Source organism: Copadichromis virginalis, linkage group LG13, assembly GCF_057382275.1.
Source record: "Copadichromis virginalis isolate Kocher_CV1m ecotype Utaka linkage group LG13, C_Virginalis_male_GT1.1, whole genome shotgun sequence".
Lineage (NCBI taxonomy): Eukaryota > Metazoa > Chordata > Actinopteri > Cichliformes > Cichlidae > Copadichromis > Copadichromis virginalis.
This window is the reverse complement of record NC_140630.1, coordinates 15,606,283-15,622,048: the sequence shown is the minus strand read 5'-3', so window position 1 is coordinate 15,622,048 and position 15,766 is coordinate 15,606,283. Positions and strand designations below refer to the sequence as shown.

General features: G+C 40.4%; 1 protein-coding gene across 1 annotated transcript in view; it reads left to right on the top strand.

Annotated features, from left to right (window-relative positions):
* LOC146695404 (protocadherin-15-like) overlaps positions 1-15,766 on the top strand; it is a 224,604-nt gene that overhangs the window by 195,689 nt on the left and 13,149 nt on the right. Inside the window, exons 28-33 of the mRNA XM_085477537.1 lie at positions 6,384-6,599; positions 9,037-9,125; positions 10,273-10,449; positions 12,654-12,872; positions 14,017-14,025; positions 14,898-15,017. Coding sequence (XP_085333663.1) covers positions 6,384-6,599; positions 9,037-9,125; positions 10,273-10,449; positions 12,654-12,872; positions 14,017-14,025; positions 14,898-15,017 — 830 coding nt within the window. The remainder of the gene's footprint in view (positions 1-6,383; positions 6,600-9,036; positions 9,126-10,272; positions 10,450-12,653; positions 12,873-14,016; positions 14,026-14,897; positions 15,018-15,766) is intronic.

Genomic DNA, 15,766 nt, shown 5'->3' with positions numbered 1-15,766 from the left:
GTAGCCTGTATAATCCTGAATGTTATACAGTCTGTGCACTTGTACTTGTGGGTACAAGCAGAAAAGCTATGCACATCTAAAGACTTTTTTTTGCAGGTGCTGGACCAAAAGTGAGAAATCTTCATAGTGAGAAAAAGACAAGGTCTGCACTCTGCTGTGCTCCCAGGGTTTTATATTGATAATTGCCTTGCAGGAAGAGCTTTTTCGGGCTCTCCTTCTGATGTAAAAAAGGTACCAAACTAAAGCCCATAGAAGACTGAGGGAGTGAAAAGAAAAAAGGAAATCTTGCAAAATACACTATAATAGCTAGATGTAGGCAGGTAGTAAAGTACAAACTGAGACCTCAGGCAGGGATGGGAATTATTGCAGCTTTCAAATTTCAAAAACTGTGGATTTCCATAAAACACATGATCAGTACAGCTTTGTCTCCATCTTTTCTGCCTCTTGATTAACTTGTAATTGACACCAACATGCAAGTTTGTGAACTCTTTAGAATTCTCGACACTATGTAACATAAACATAAACATAAACATGACCTAAAACATTAGCACATCAATACACAAGCCCTTTAATAATATACTTGGAGAACTGAGTTGAAACAAACCTAAAATTAAACATTACACGTGGTTAATTATATCTTGTAAAAGGTCATCTAATATTCTATATCTGCTACTGTCAAAATCCCCTTGGACGCTAGTAACTGTAGCTATGTTTCTGGTAGTTACTCCTCCAACCTGACATGGAGTTTTTACCCATTCCACCACATGGCCTAACATATTCTTTATTTTCCAGTGACAGTGAAGTCGTCCCAGCCAGTTTGCAGCCAAACAGGGCCACCCTGTTTCTTTTTTTTTTTTTTTTTTTTTCTTTTTTCTTAAATGACATCAGAAACAGCAGTATGCGACATTACGTGATGGCAGAGCTTCAGTTCATCCTTTGTCTTTTTTTTTTTTTTTTTTTTTTTTTTAATAAATAGGACAGGGGGAATGAATGAGAGAAAGAGGGGGAGAGAAAGAAAGAAAACCAAAGGGGAGAAGAGACGGTGAGAAGGGGGGGGAAGAGAGAGAGGGAGAAAAAAAAAAAAGAACTCCTGGGTCACCTGTATGGAGAAAAAAAAAAAAAACAAACAAAAAAAACAAACAGAGGAGACAGTAAACAACAAAGAGTAACATAATAATAGAGAAAACAAAGCACCATCACAATAAACTAGCTAGTCATAGATATCAATATTTACTAAATAATAAACGATATTGTGCAGCACGCAAGATAGACAGCGCACAGTGTGCTTTGAGGCAGCAGCCAAGAAAGCTTTAGTCCGCGTCTGTGAATACCCATGTGTGCATACCTGTGTGGATCAGCATGCTTGCATTCCAAAGGTTTCTCCATGTAATGATCTGCTAGGGAGTGTGGGGGGGCCACAGCCCCGTCCTCCAGGGTGTGAAGCGGGTATGGAGGAGATCAAAACTCCAGACATCCAGAGGCCCCCAGAACACAAGAGACCATGGAAGACCAACAGAGGGGCAGCCGCGCCACTGTCCCAGTAAGAGCTGAGGAGAGTCCCAGATGAGGGCTCACTCAGCAGCCGCGGAGCAGAAGCCAGGCGGAGTTGCAGTGACGCGCCCGTGAGCTCCGCCGGCCCCCAGCTGTGCCTGAGTGACCGAGCCCCAGGCCGAGAGGCCGGGGGCACCCCACCTCCAAAGGGGCCCGAGCGAGCCCCAGGCCCCGACAAGCGGCCGCCAAGGAGTGAGCCGGTGTGTACCCGGACGCCCACCCCCAGACACAAAGAACCACCAACACACCGACACCTGAGGGAGTCCGCCACCGGCAGGGGAAGTGGTGGTGGGTGGAGATAGGCCTCCAAACCTTGGAGGGCCTGAGGTGTCCCCAGAGAGGTGGCGTCTGATACCCAACCTGACATATAGACACAGACATACAGGCACACACAGACACAAACATCCATTCCCACCCTCATATGCACTCACTCCACACTCAACCAACGTGGAGACAGACATAAAGAGACGCTGTACACACAATCACACTCCCCAAGCGTACTCTACAAACCGGGTCTAGGTACCCTTGCCCCTGGAGGGGGGAATTGCACCCAGACCCAGGTGGTGTTACCCTTTTCCCTGCGGTGGGGAGAGGCAGACCACCCCGACTCCGTAGCGGAGGGGGTGGGAGAAGACTCCAAACCTCCCTCCACCCGCTCATTGTAGTGTTGATGCATATGTGTTCTAAGGTGCAATTAAAACCCAGGAGGGCATGGAGCTACCTGCCAAGGAGCAGCAGGTAAGCGCATAGTTCCTCCTGCTAGCCCTCAATGACTAAGTGTATTTAAAATTGAGAGGTGGGCAACGACGTCAGGGGTGAGGTGTACACCCTGATGGTGATTTGGACTCCGTGATTGTGCCCACCCCCAAGATCCTATATGTATGTGTAATGAGAGTGTGAATAATGTGAATGTCTAAGTTGTGGGATAAAATTGAGGCAGAGGCAGCCAGAAGGGGACAGGGGGGGGGGGGGGGGGTAGCCTCCTCTGCACCCTGGTGACATACCCCCACTCCAAGGCCCTGCATGTGTGGGTGGTTGTGGAGGAGCGGGAAGAGGGAGGCAGCTGGAGATGGGGAGGGAAGGAAGGGAGGGGCAGGTAACCCCTCCCTGGGGCCAGCTCCCCCGCTGACCCCAGTAGGCACTCCCACCCTCCGCGACCCGCCAGGGAAGGGGGGCCCAGGCCCATCAGACCGGGGCCACCCTGTTTCATAGCATGAAATGCTGGAATGCAGCATTTTCTTTTCTCCAAACACAACGCGTGTCATTTAAACCAAAAACTTCTATTTTGGTTTCATGCCTACACAAAACATTATTCTAACAGCCTTTTGGCTTTCTCCATATGATGTACAAACTGCAGACCGACAGGGAGCATTGTTTTTGCATTGTAGCCCTGCCATGCACACCTTTGTTGTTTAGGGTTCTCCTGATGGTGGGCTGACAAACATGAAAATTAGCCAATGTAAGAAAGACCCTGAGACCTTTTCCAACCTTGTGAACATTAGCAATTCTTTTCCTCCTCATGAATATCATCCATCTTATTATTCACTTGCTCAGATGTGTGGGTTTGTTGCCTAAATAAAAGCAAGAGGGTGCCCACTGATACCTGGTTCTCATTCCATTGACTGAACACATGGTTCTGACTTCATCTTGAAAATAATTGGCAGTCTGAGAGGCTCACATACATTTTTCCTTAATATTTGATATTTCTCTTTATTGAAAAATGGCTTAGTGTTATATTTTAGTCCCATTTCTTAATTGGATTATCTTCATCTACTACTAAAACGAGAAAGGAATGGAAAAAGAAATATAGTTTAAATGTTTCTCAAACTTTCTTGGACCACAACAGATTCCCCCAGAGGCCCATGATTCTTTGGAATATTGCTGGTGTGAAACATTATTTCAGAAAGTTCATTGCCGCTTGCTCTCCCTCGGGATAATATTTAAAAGTAATAACAAATTTATGACACTACTGACCTTCTGCTGATAGACTCTTTCCAGAAACAGTAACATAATATAATACTAAAAAAAGAGTTACACCAACTAACTGGCAGACATTTTTATGTAAGTAGATGAATTTTCCAATATCAGACATGTTTGCTTTATTTGTGCAGTGTAATTTTAGGAGTATGTAAATGTTACAGAGTAGATAGTAGTAGTGGTAGTAATAGTATTTACTATTTAGGACTCAGAGGTTGCCAAAAAAAGTGACACTCACTCCCTCCTAGACTGAAAGCAAATGAGGGGGAAAGAAGAAAGAAATGCCTCAAGCTCTCAAGGCTACTTTATAAGTCCATATTTGGTAATATGACAGGTTTTTAATATTGACCTAGCTTTTAGGGTCCATATATTTTCCCTTTGCGGTCTCATGGCAGCTTGGAAACAAACATCTCTAAGTGACAGTTTTTCCCCGGTGTCCATAAAACCTTTAGCATGCATAAATGATGCTCAGATAAAATATATTCGGCCAAATTTTGTCCAGCGAGGATATCTCACTCTGTTGATTTATGCAGTCCTTCCATTGGGACCTTGCACCCCCCCTTAGCTCCAACCCTCTCCTGTGCGAACCGCTGCAGGAAAAAAGAGATTGCTCCTATTTATCAGTGTCACTTTCCCAAGACAAGTACTGTGAAAATTGATGCCTGCCTGTAAGAAAGAAAGAGTACTTTATTGGTCCCCGTGGGGAAAATCCCTCTCTGCATTTAACCCATTCACTCAGTGAAGCAGTGGGCAGCCATTGGCGCCCGGGGAGCAGTGTGTAGGGACGGTACCTTGCTCAGGGGTACCTCAGGATAGCTGTTCAGGGGAATCGAACCCCCGACCTTCCGATCATGGGGCCGCCACTCTACCTACTGAGCTATCCCTGCCCGGTAAGCTCAGTCGCCAATCAGAGCATATGCCTCAGAGGTTGATGGGTGAATTCTGTTGTTGCTTTTCGATAAAATGCTTTGACAAGATTCATATATTAAAATCTCTATGCATTGGATGATTGTGAGAATCATCAATTATCTTTTTGGTTTGGTTTTGATTTTAGAACAGTTACCCCTAAAATCACTCAAACAGGAAACAGTCATTACTAAAATGTAATGCACTTCAGAATTTTGACTTAAGGATCAATATGATGTATCAAAACTGATGTTAGGTATTGCTCATAGTGATGAATTACCACCTGCCTCTGCAGCTCCCCACTGCTTTATGGAGCTTTATAGTGCGTTCCAGGTCACTGTTTCGCTGTCTGGCTTAGTGGTTTGATTCAATCTAACTACTCTCGCAGGATCATTTTGACCAAAGCAGGCAGCTGTTGAGCAAAAAACATCACTGTATACAGCACCAAATGGCAGACGGAGTGTTAGCCACAAGCTGGTAAACGTAGTGTAACCTATTGCTTAGCAGCTGAAGAGCCAGATATTTCCATCAGTGAGCATTTTTTTGTTTTGTTTTGTTTTTTGTTTTATTTTTTCAAAAAGAAAGTTGCGACTGGGATTGGCCAGAAGCGCTGCACCAAATCAACAGTAATTTTTTATCTGTAGCTGCTGGATGTGTGAATAAGCAAGCCTTTTCTAATAAGCTTTACATGTCAGCTTACAGGTAATAATGTGATGTAAAAGCTCATAAATGTAGTTGCAGGTGTTTTACAGAAATCATTCAAAAACTGTTAAGAATACTCAGATTTGGCAGCAACCCTCGCCATCTCTTTAGCCTTTTACAGTGGATAACAATGGGTAAAGCTGTGGCAGCTTGAAACAAACCACATGAGGGGGAGATAACTTACGAGCCTCCAGCTGCAATTCTTTTCTCTCTTGTCAGCTACTTTAGAGAACACCTGCTTGGAATAAAATTATAAACAAATCCCCCAGTAGATCAACATAAATGAAGAGCTCCACTCTTATACCATTTGTTTCCTTTTTTCTTTTGGTGTGTTCACTGAATTATTAATAGACTCTACCAATAGCAGTAAAATGGCTATCTATGAATGCTGTCCAAACATATTTTAATAACTTACTGAACAAAGGGAATAAAAAGATCTGTTTGTGTTTTGATTTGTCACAGGGCTGCAGAATAGCTGAGGAATAACAGTAAAACGAATGCACCTCAGCCCGCTTTTTAGGTTAAATCGGCGCTTATAGAACTAAATTATTGGAGGGTGTCCTATTCGCTCTGGTCTTGGTAGCATGCTGGTCATTGATTAAATGAACTACCTGCCTGTTTTATTTGTAAATGGGAAAATTATAAATTTGCTCCACTTGGATCTGACCCAATCTGTAGCTGAGAGAGTTGTGATTGATTCTGTGCGATTCACAGGTGACAAGTTTTCCCCTGGTTCCAGTACAGTGCTACACTTCTGATGTAGACGGCAAAAGATTTGAAAGAGAGAACAGATTTGAGAGTTATCACAGTTAATCGGAAACAGATTGCATGCAAGTGCCAACTTGATGCTTACGTGCAAGCTGATAGCGGGGTGACTCTGTGTTATTGCCATCTGTCCTTGTTTTAAGTCTGTTTGAAGATGGCAACTTGACTGCGAGTGGTCTCAGACCTGCTTCCTGTCTTTGAAGACATAGATTGCAAGTTGATCTCACATGGTCACAATAACTTTCCCTAGTGTGACTCTAGCCTAATACCACTTTCATACCGGTCTAGAGACCTAGATTGGCAGCCTCTCCCAACCTGCAATCCAACCAACAAGTAAACTTCAAATTTTCCTTCACTAGTTGGTTTCTGTCATGGAATGCACAATCACCATTTTTTTTTTGAAAGACTTGATTAATATATTCTCTTTTTGATGACCTTAAACTTTTAATATTTCTGAGATTATTTGGTGTTTTGTATTACAGGCCACCGATAAGGACACTGGGAATTACAGTGCCATGGCATACCGCCTCATCATCCCACCCACCCCAGAGGGCCAGGACAGTTTTGTCATTGAGACCTACACTGGTATCGTCAAGTCGGCCATCATGTTTCGGAACATGCGCAGATCCTACTTCAAGTTCGAGGTTATTGCTACTGATGACTATGGAAAAGGTCTTAGCAACAGCGCTGAAGTGGTGGTAAGTATCCATATGATTCTTTCCATGTGATGCAGGGATGTAGAGATAAATATAGGATTCCCTGCTAATCTTTGACTTGCATGCCGCTGGCATGGCAGAGGCTTATTGGTTGTGGATTTTTTTGGCTTCCACAGCATCATATTTATGCAGCGAAGGCATCAACTGTCCACAATTCATTTATACAGGAAAGCCTAGGTGAATGGCTGTGCCAGTGCATTGAGTAGTCACAAGGAAGTGCAGCACTGCCTTTAGCAAACTGTTGTGGAATTTCTTTGTTTTGGTTTTTTTTTTTGGTTTTTTCTTTTCAGAATTATTGTAATCTTAGATGTTGGCTTTGTGAGCTCAAATGTTTAACAGTTTGAGAAAGATCCATGTAGGCTGTGGGCAGGATTTCAATTAAAAAAAAACTACTTTTGTCTGTGTATCATATGTAGAATATTAAACTACAACAAGCAAAAAAACTGTAAAAATCAGGACGAATTGGCTTATTACCATATTTACCATATCTCAGGCTTGTTAATTGAACACTTTAGAATTTATTTGTTGAATCTGTTTAAAAACCACAGTGTAAAAAGTTGCAGTTTGTCTTCCACAGTGGGTTATGTGCCAAACTGAAAATGCATGAGATTTGCAGGTTCATTAGAGGAAGTATGATCTCTATTTTTAGGAGCAAGACCCATAAGAGCTACACAGATTTTAAACTAAAGTCCTGGGACTATATCAAAGTACAATACTGGAGTATGCCTTGAGTGTGTACTTTGTTTCATATCATGGTCCAAATTAGACATTTAAGTAGGATTTTAGCATAATAAGGTTTTCATTTATCTGCCTGTTCTGTTTCTCATCTCTTTTGCATCACTGTATGAATCTCGGCATTGTTAATTACTTCACTGCATTAGAGGGTCTTCATTAAGACTACTTAAAGAGGTTGTATCAGATTAATAAGCGAGTCACATCTGTCATGCAGTATTTGAAGAAAGGGAAATCTTTCTAACGAAAAAAGCACGAGTGCTGTGTTTTGCATGAGAACATTGATATTTTTTGAAAGGTGAAGAAAGATGACTGAACCATGAAAAGATTTGTGGGGGATTTAGAGCACTGACAAGTAGTGCTAAGAGCATATTAAGGAAAGTTGAGGTCAAATGAGTTATCAGTATTACAAGCGAGGGATCAAGTCCCACAAAACTCGAAAAAACTTGATACAGTATCGGACTGAGCCTAATGCCAAACCACCGAGGGAGGCACACAAAAGGAAGAAAAATCATTGCGTGGGCCTCCATCATCTCCTGACATCAGCCCAATTGAGAACCCATGAAGAATACATAAAAGAAATTCTGGTAAATATGTGTTGCTGTAAGAGGCTGTAATGTCATCCTCAAATAAAAAGATGCAGAAACATATTCAGTAAAAGAGTTTCTTTTGTGATATTAAAAAAAAAGTTTTATAGATAATTCTTTTCAGATGTGTTTTTTTTCTGGTTTGATATCAGTGTGACCTGTTATTTGAGTTATTTGGAATATTATACTTCTGTGTTGTTAATGTCCATGTCAGTATATAAATGTGTATAACCTGAGACAGTTTCTAAAAAAAAGATCTTGCGTTAAGAAACAACCTCAGAAATGATGTTAATACGTGAGAGCGAGTTTGATTTGTTTCGTGCAAAGCTTCTCTTCATAATACCTTGTGGTTTATGATCTTACATGATGATCCCTGCCTTTTGTTTTGTTTTGCTTTGTTTTTATTTCTGTTGAGTATTAAATGTTTTGGTTCCAGTCTATTGAATTATTCACAGGATGTACAACACACCCCGATATGTGGCCTCTGCCACTAGCTGATGATCCAATTAAAGTCTTTCTTTTATCCATGAGTATTAGCTCTGCAAACATTATGCACTTCTCCCTGCGTGCGCGTTCATCTAAATATATGTCTGTGTCTTTTTCTGAGTGCATGTCTGTTTCCCACTCATTTACGCATGCACCCGCTGTGTTTGGGCTCAGCTTTGCCCCCAGTTCAATGCTTATCTTTCCTGACTGTGGCCAAGCTTATTTTTTACTGCAGTGAAATATGTCTAGCTAACAAGCCTCTAACGAGACAGAAGGAGGGTGTGGGACATTGGCTGTATATGAGAGACCAGTGAGTGCTTAACTAAGGTGCTTGTTAATTTTCAAGGGGAAACCTAATTTCACAGGAGCCACATGGGAAATTTGGCTTCAGAGCACAGAGGCTGTTGCCTATGCACTTAACTCTGGCACTGGAATTAGGTGCTCTTAAGTTTGCTGCATGGCACAGATACAAGCTGGCGACTAGTGGGTCCACCTAAAGAAGCATTTCAATGATTTAACATACGGTAGGATGTGTCAATAACTGGCTTACACGGTGTATTTTTAAACTTTATCTTTCTTTTCTGTCTTTCCCGCTATCTCACACTTTCTCCCAGGTTTCTGTGGTCAACGCATTGGACATGCAGGTTGTTGTGTCCACTGTCCCACCCACTTTAGTGGAAGAGAAGAGGGAAGAGCTCATTAGGTAGGACACAGCTCACATTTCATTAAACATAAGTTAAAAAAAACAAATTTTAATGAAAAGAAGCGGTATGTATTACTAACACAGTTTTTTTTTTCATGCAAGATCATGTGTAAGATGAAGTATTCCTTTCATCAAATGTCCTTTGCAATATTTTTTCTTTTAATCTCAGCTATGCAACCTATTATTTTCTCATCTGAAATTATTTTCTTTAAAAGATTTCCCAGCTAAAACTGGCACAGAAAAGAAAATTCAGCTTGAGTTTTGTCTATTGCGACATAAGGCTCAAGGCCGAACTTTAATTTCCATTAAAAATGTAAGGACTAGAGTGATGCATATGAGTCAGCTGGTTGAACAATTAATAAAAGCAAATATGCATTAGTAAAGATGGATATTTCATAAAAACCTGTGTAGGGTTTTTTTTGGGCAGCTTTTTTGTGTACAGTAAACATTGACTGATCAATTAAGATCATGGATGGGCCAATTAGACAGATGAGTCTGTCCTCTAGAGTCGGTTCTCCCAGTTTAGATTAATTAATGATAGAGATTCATGAAGCATCTTTTTACCGCTCTTAGGGCACAGTGTTTAGCTTAATTAGTCAATCTGAAAGGCAAATGGGTGTTAATAGCTGTTTTTTAAGAGCTTACTGTGTCTTTCTCACAGAAGTGACACAGCTCTTTAGGCTGAAAAACAGAGACATTAGTTGTGTTACGCTCTTTACAGTGATGCCATTTGAGATTTTGCACAGCGCTGATGATGATCCAGGGCCATTTTACCTGAGTGCTCAAACTGTTTATCCACCTTGGCAAAGGCAGACGGCAAGGCTTTCCTTAATTGGCTGTAATTTGAGGTGTGGATTTTTCCCTTCCTGAAAAGGATTATCAGAGCCTTACTTTGCCAGAGCCCAATGTGGAGAGACAAACTGCTGCCCAATGGGATAATCACTGCCAGATTGGAGTACTTAATCTTGGTGGCTGTCATATTGCTTTTGGGCATTAGAAATTGTTTGAACCTGGATTTTACCTTCTATAGTTCATCTTTCTCAGTTTTTTTCTTTAAGTGTATAAAATGTTTGTGTATGTATTTGCACATATAGTATTTATACAATGTAAAGTATAGGATACAAAGTTTCATCTGTGTGTATCTCAGTATTCTGGAGCGCCACGTCCAGGACCAGATTCCAGGTGCCAAGGTGATTGTAGAGGCTATCGGGCCACGTCGCCATGGTGATGGCTTTGAGTTAGAAGACTACTCTAAGTCGGACCTGATGGTATACGCCATTGACCCACTCACGAACAGGGCCATTTCACGTCAGGAGCTTTTCAAGTGAGTGGGTGAATTGTGTTACAAGAAGTTCAGTCCACCATTTGGTTTAAATTGATGTCCTAATGTCCCCGCTGTGCTGCATGTTGTCCCTGCTGCCTCTTTTTACCCTCTGTTCAAGCAGTGAGTCAGCAAATATGTCTTTTTCAGACTCCCTTTAGCTTCCTCCTCTACAGCATCTCCACTTCACTGCCTCTATTTTCTTTAAAAGACTTTGATTACGCTGCTGGTGCACTGCAACTGAAATATGTCATAGGAAAGTGGAAGATACAAGGGAGAAAAGAAGCAATGAGGTCATGGAGGGACAAAGTGAGACTGGAGCAGGGAATATTTCAATCAGTCCATCCACCCCTCATTGCAGTACCTCAAAGACTGTTCTGAGGGCTGGGAGATATGCCAGCAATACATTTTTATTCCTTTTATTTCCGGACATAAAGCTGAAGAGAGTGCCCACAGTCTGCCAGAGAGTGTGCTTAAACACCAAAGAGGCGCACAGCACCACAGTAGAAATAAGTACAAGATACTTTGTCATCCTATCAGAGGAAAGAAGACCTTGGCCTTCTTTCCTGGCACCTCAGGAAAGTGTTTCACTCACTGTTTTGATGTTTCCCATCCCTTCTGTTGAACTGATCAGCAACAGATCTTAATAAACTTGACCAGCATATGAGAGCATGCCCATTCTGAGTTCCGGCTTCCACTCTTGATTAAATTGCATCCGTGTACTTTATGCTTAGCAGCCTGGAACTGTCCTCTGCAAAAACAGAGTTCAATAATTTGTAAGTTATTTAAACACAATATATAATTGAAAATAGTACTTTCATGCAATCCAGACTGCCCTAAATTCTGAAAGGGAAATTGTGGCTATGGACGCCCAGACTATTGGGCAATAGAAATATATTAAGCAAGAATGGGAAAACTTAATTGGTTTGCTCTGGTCACAAATTCTTAAAAGGAGAATTGATGTAACACAGTGGCAAACACGATCCTGCACCGACTTTTAAAAGGCTGTCTATGGCATTAAATTTGAAATAATCATGCATTAAAAAAAGTAACAGTTTTAAACATTTAACATGATGTTTTGGCACTATATTTAATTTAAAAAGTGGTATTCATTGTTTGCAAAGTATGATTTTATATTTTGCAAAGCATTTCTGCATTTCTTTAAGCAGCGTGGTAGTAAATTAATCTACAAACACCTTTATGCCCTCCACTATCAGGAGGAGCACCACATCATTTCACGTAAGGTGGCACATCCAATAAAATCAGATTATTATTATTATTTTTTTTTTACCTAAGTTATTTGACATCTTCGTACTTCTAGCTTTTAAGACTTACAAGCTAATTTTAAAAGAGGTCTGCTACATCCTTGATTTAATAAGATCTACTTCCTTAGATACAGATACTGTCAGAAAAAGTAATTTAGATTAGCGGAGATGGGCTTTTTATGCATGCAGCGCATGTCTGACAATGTTGTGGGGTAATTGTATGTCATATAGCCAGATCACAGGAGGAGAGGGAGAAATACAACATTGTAAGTGGATCAGTGCATTAAGTCGTATTCCACCTATTCCCACTTGTCACAGTCTAGAGTACAGATTGCCACATCACCTTACAGAAAAACAAAAGTGATGGTGGTTACATATGTATGTACGCTTGTCCTTTTGGAATGGTTTGTTTTGCATAGTAACATTGCATCCTCTCTAAATGAATTGCTTTGTATGCATGTATGTTTTTTTGAAAATATTGACGCATATACTGCCATTGGTTTATGCAGAAAAACAAGTGTAAATTGACACTTGTAGAAAAGTGTAAGTATTATAATTGCTTTTCATTTGCACTTAATGCTAATTATTATGATCAGTATGATTCATGTCTTGTGTTCAGTATTTACTCTCTCTATTTACACATTCTTTAGAAAATAGGTTCCTTTAGCTGTAAACTACCTACAGTGAGTAATTAGAGCTGTCCTCTGTAAGCAGGAGACTGCTGTGGCAAAACATAATGTGTAAAAGAGTATAAACTTGTTACAAAGCCTGTTAAGAAGTAAAACAGCTGCAGATTTAGATGATTCATCATCATGCTTCATGTTGAGGAACTGTAATATATTGCCTTTTGACACATTTTTAATAATATTTAATAAAAAACATTTATTATGTTCTCTTGACATTGATTACAAAGTAAGTGTCTTTTTTGTATGTGGAATACAGATTTCTTGATGGGAACGTGCTGCAAATCAATAAGGAGTTTCAGCCATACCTGGGTGAAGGTGGCCGCATTCTTGAGATTCGCTCCCCAGATATTGTAGCCAGTGTGAAAAAGGCTGCCCAGGCTGTCGGCTACACAGAGGGTGCCCTCCTGGCCCTGGCGATCATCATTATCCTTTGCTGCATCCCTGCCATTCTCATCGTCATGGTCACCTACAAACAGTCAGTATTACTATAATAATCACTAGGCTTTAACTGGATGTCAGCGAATAAATTTTAATTTAGCAGGTCATCGTCTTAGGAGATATTGCACGTCACTCTGGGTTTTATTGAAAGGTTTGCTCTGCACAGACGAATCAGATAGTTATTGTAGGAATGTAGCTTAATGTTAATATCGTGTTTCCTGTGGCTTGTAAGAGCAAAGCCAGCGAAACCGCAAACAGCATCACTGAAAAGTGTATTTAAGATAAAATAAGAGCACTTCTTGCGTTAGTTTTAGCTTTTTGTGTGTGCGTCTCTCTATCTCTCTCTCACTTCCAACTCTCTTCCTCGGTATCTCTCGCTCTCATCAGACATGCTGACTGCGCACTCTGCTGGGCTAATCTCCCTGCTCATGCTGTGTGAAAGCAGATTAATTAACACTCATTTGTGACAAACATCTACAGCCAATTGTGACCGTCACAGTGCGTCTTCATGCTACTTAATCATCTCTGCCCGACACACACAACAGACGGTGCCCTCTCTCCCTTAGATGCGCGCAGTGCAATCCTCAAAAAAATATGACACTTTTTGCTTTGAAGCATCATTCAGACTGGTGTGATAATTGAACTCTCATTTGGCAAAAGCCAGGTTCTTATCTAAATGTTGGTATGCTGCAAGTGTACCGTAAACGGTAATATTTGAGAAATATTTATTCATGGCAGATGGGTAGAGCGGTTGTACTTATTCAAATGCACAGATCAGACACACAGCAGAAAACTATTGATGGTGACAGTAGACCTAACACACAAACTGTCGTGCTTTGTTGGTGGCGACATTACTCTGGTAAAGTTAATTTTCTCAGTTGTGTTTTTCAACATAATTCATTGTTGTCTAAATTTGAATATATGATGAATATATTATTTAAGACATCAATTTGCACATTCACGTCGAGCACCTGAATGTAGTTGTGAATACGTAACGGCAATTTGAAGTATAAAAATGTTACTTATTTTGCGTTTAGATAAATACCTCAAAGCATCGAAATTGTGAGGTTGCACTCGTGCCAAATTATGTAATTATAGTTATGTAATTTCATGTCTTTTTTTGTCCCCCATCTCTCTCTCTTCTTGTTTCATCTCCTTTGCATCAAAAACGCTGTGATCAGGTTCAAAGAGTAAGTAATTTCTCATGTTTTACAAGTGGCTGCTCATTGCTCGATGTGTGTGTCTGTGTGGTTGTGACACTACTTTCTTTCATCTTTATTATTAGTTATTTAAAGTCGAGTTGAATATTGTGAAAATGTAATGAACAGAATGCTTGCCAGCTAATGCCAAACTTTTGAGGTGTCTCTAGCATTAAGGGCACAGAGCAAGGCTGATTCATCTTCTAGGTCACATACTGAATGTGCATTTTTGGCTGAAAAGTTTCTCTTAATGTGGAAAATTTGATTAGATTCAAAAGAAAAATTATAGTTACACTTGTCACTCTGCTGGATACAGTTGAGTTGGCACATTCATCATGTCTTTTGCTACACATACAGTATACTGCATTTGCATAATTTTTAGTCTGTATTTCAAAAGAAATAAGCTTGAATAATCTAGCACATAGCTGAAAACCATGAAAATGCTTTTCAAATCTTACTTGCACAACTGCAGCAGCATTGACTGTTTCCTTGCAAGCCAAAAGAAGCTGATTATTATATTATTACTCTGCAATTGACAAAACAAATCAGCCTAAAATGCAGTGTGAGACAAGGGCTATTTGTTTTGATACATTTTAATAAAATTGTTTGACTAACATTAGTGAATAAATTAAATAAAAAAGAATACCACAGCTAATTGCTGCAAAATGGTTTTGGAGGGTTTTTTTTATATAGTTTAAAAGCTTGATGTTGCTAAAACTGAATTTTGCATCTAGAATATCTCTTCGTGTTCCTCTTTCTGGGGTGAGAATGACTTCTCAAAACACATGGGTAATTCATAGTAGAGACTTGATGCATAAGTCATGTGTCTGGTTTATTCTTAACCACATTAACACTTTGTGCAGGCGACAAGCAGAGTGTGCCAAAACTGCCAGGATTCAGATGGCTTTACCACCGGGAGGGAAAGCAGCTCCGGCAGCTGCTCCCACTGCTAACCTCTATGAAGAGTTGGGCGACAGCAGCATGTGAGTCAAGCTTGTCCTCTAAGTATTTTCCCATCCCACGCATTTCTTCTAGTCCCCATGATCAGATGCTGCTGCATCTGGCCTCGCAGGTTTCTCCCTGTGAGTGTTTTATTCAAGCTCAGAAAAAAATATTACCCCTCTATCAATCCTCTTTTCTGAAATGGCCACTGGCTGCTCTGGATGTTGACCTCAGGAGTCTCCACACTGCTTGAGACACATTAATAGTTGCATCAAAGGATCTCTCTGCTTGTTGTCTCTGTAACTATGATCCACTTTTGATGTCTGCAAACTGCACCGTATGGTGCAGCACAGCAGGTGACTAGATTTTAGCGTATCTATGTGTTTCTAGTTGAGTGCCTATGCATTTTAGCAAGAACCTCTCTTAAGGTAAGAGTGTGTTTAGGTTAATAAAAAAGCACATAGTTTCCTAGAAATAGAAACAAATACAGAATAATGTCCAAGTTCAAGGATTGTCACGAGTTACCTTTAAAAATGTAACCTGCGGTAGCCTACATTAAGTGCTTCCCTAACTTTGGTCCAAAGTGTTTTGCCATCAGCACAATCGAATTTCAGCTTTAATATTAAATCCTGCCCTAAATGTGTGATGAAATGTTAATGTTTGCAGATTAAATGAGACTACATTTAAACTGCTGAGGTAATGGGCTTAGCAATTTTGATTTTCAGCTCGTTCAAGGAATACTGCTTCTAATGTCACTTTTGCATTTAAAAAAAAAATGTAAACCTAACAT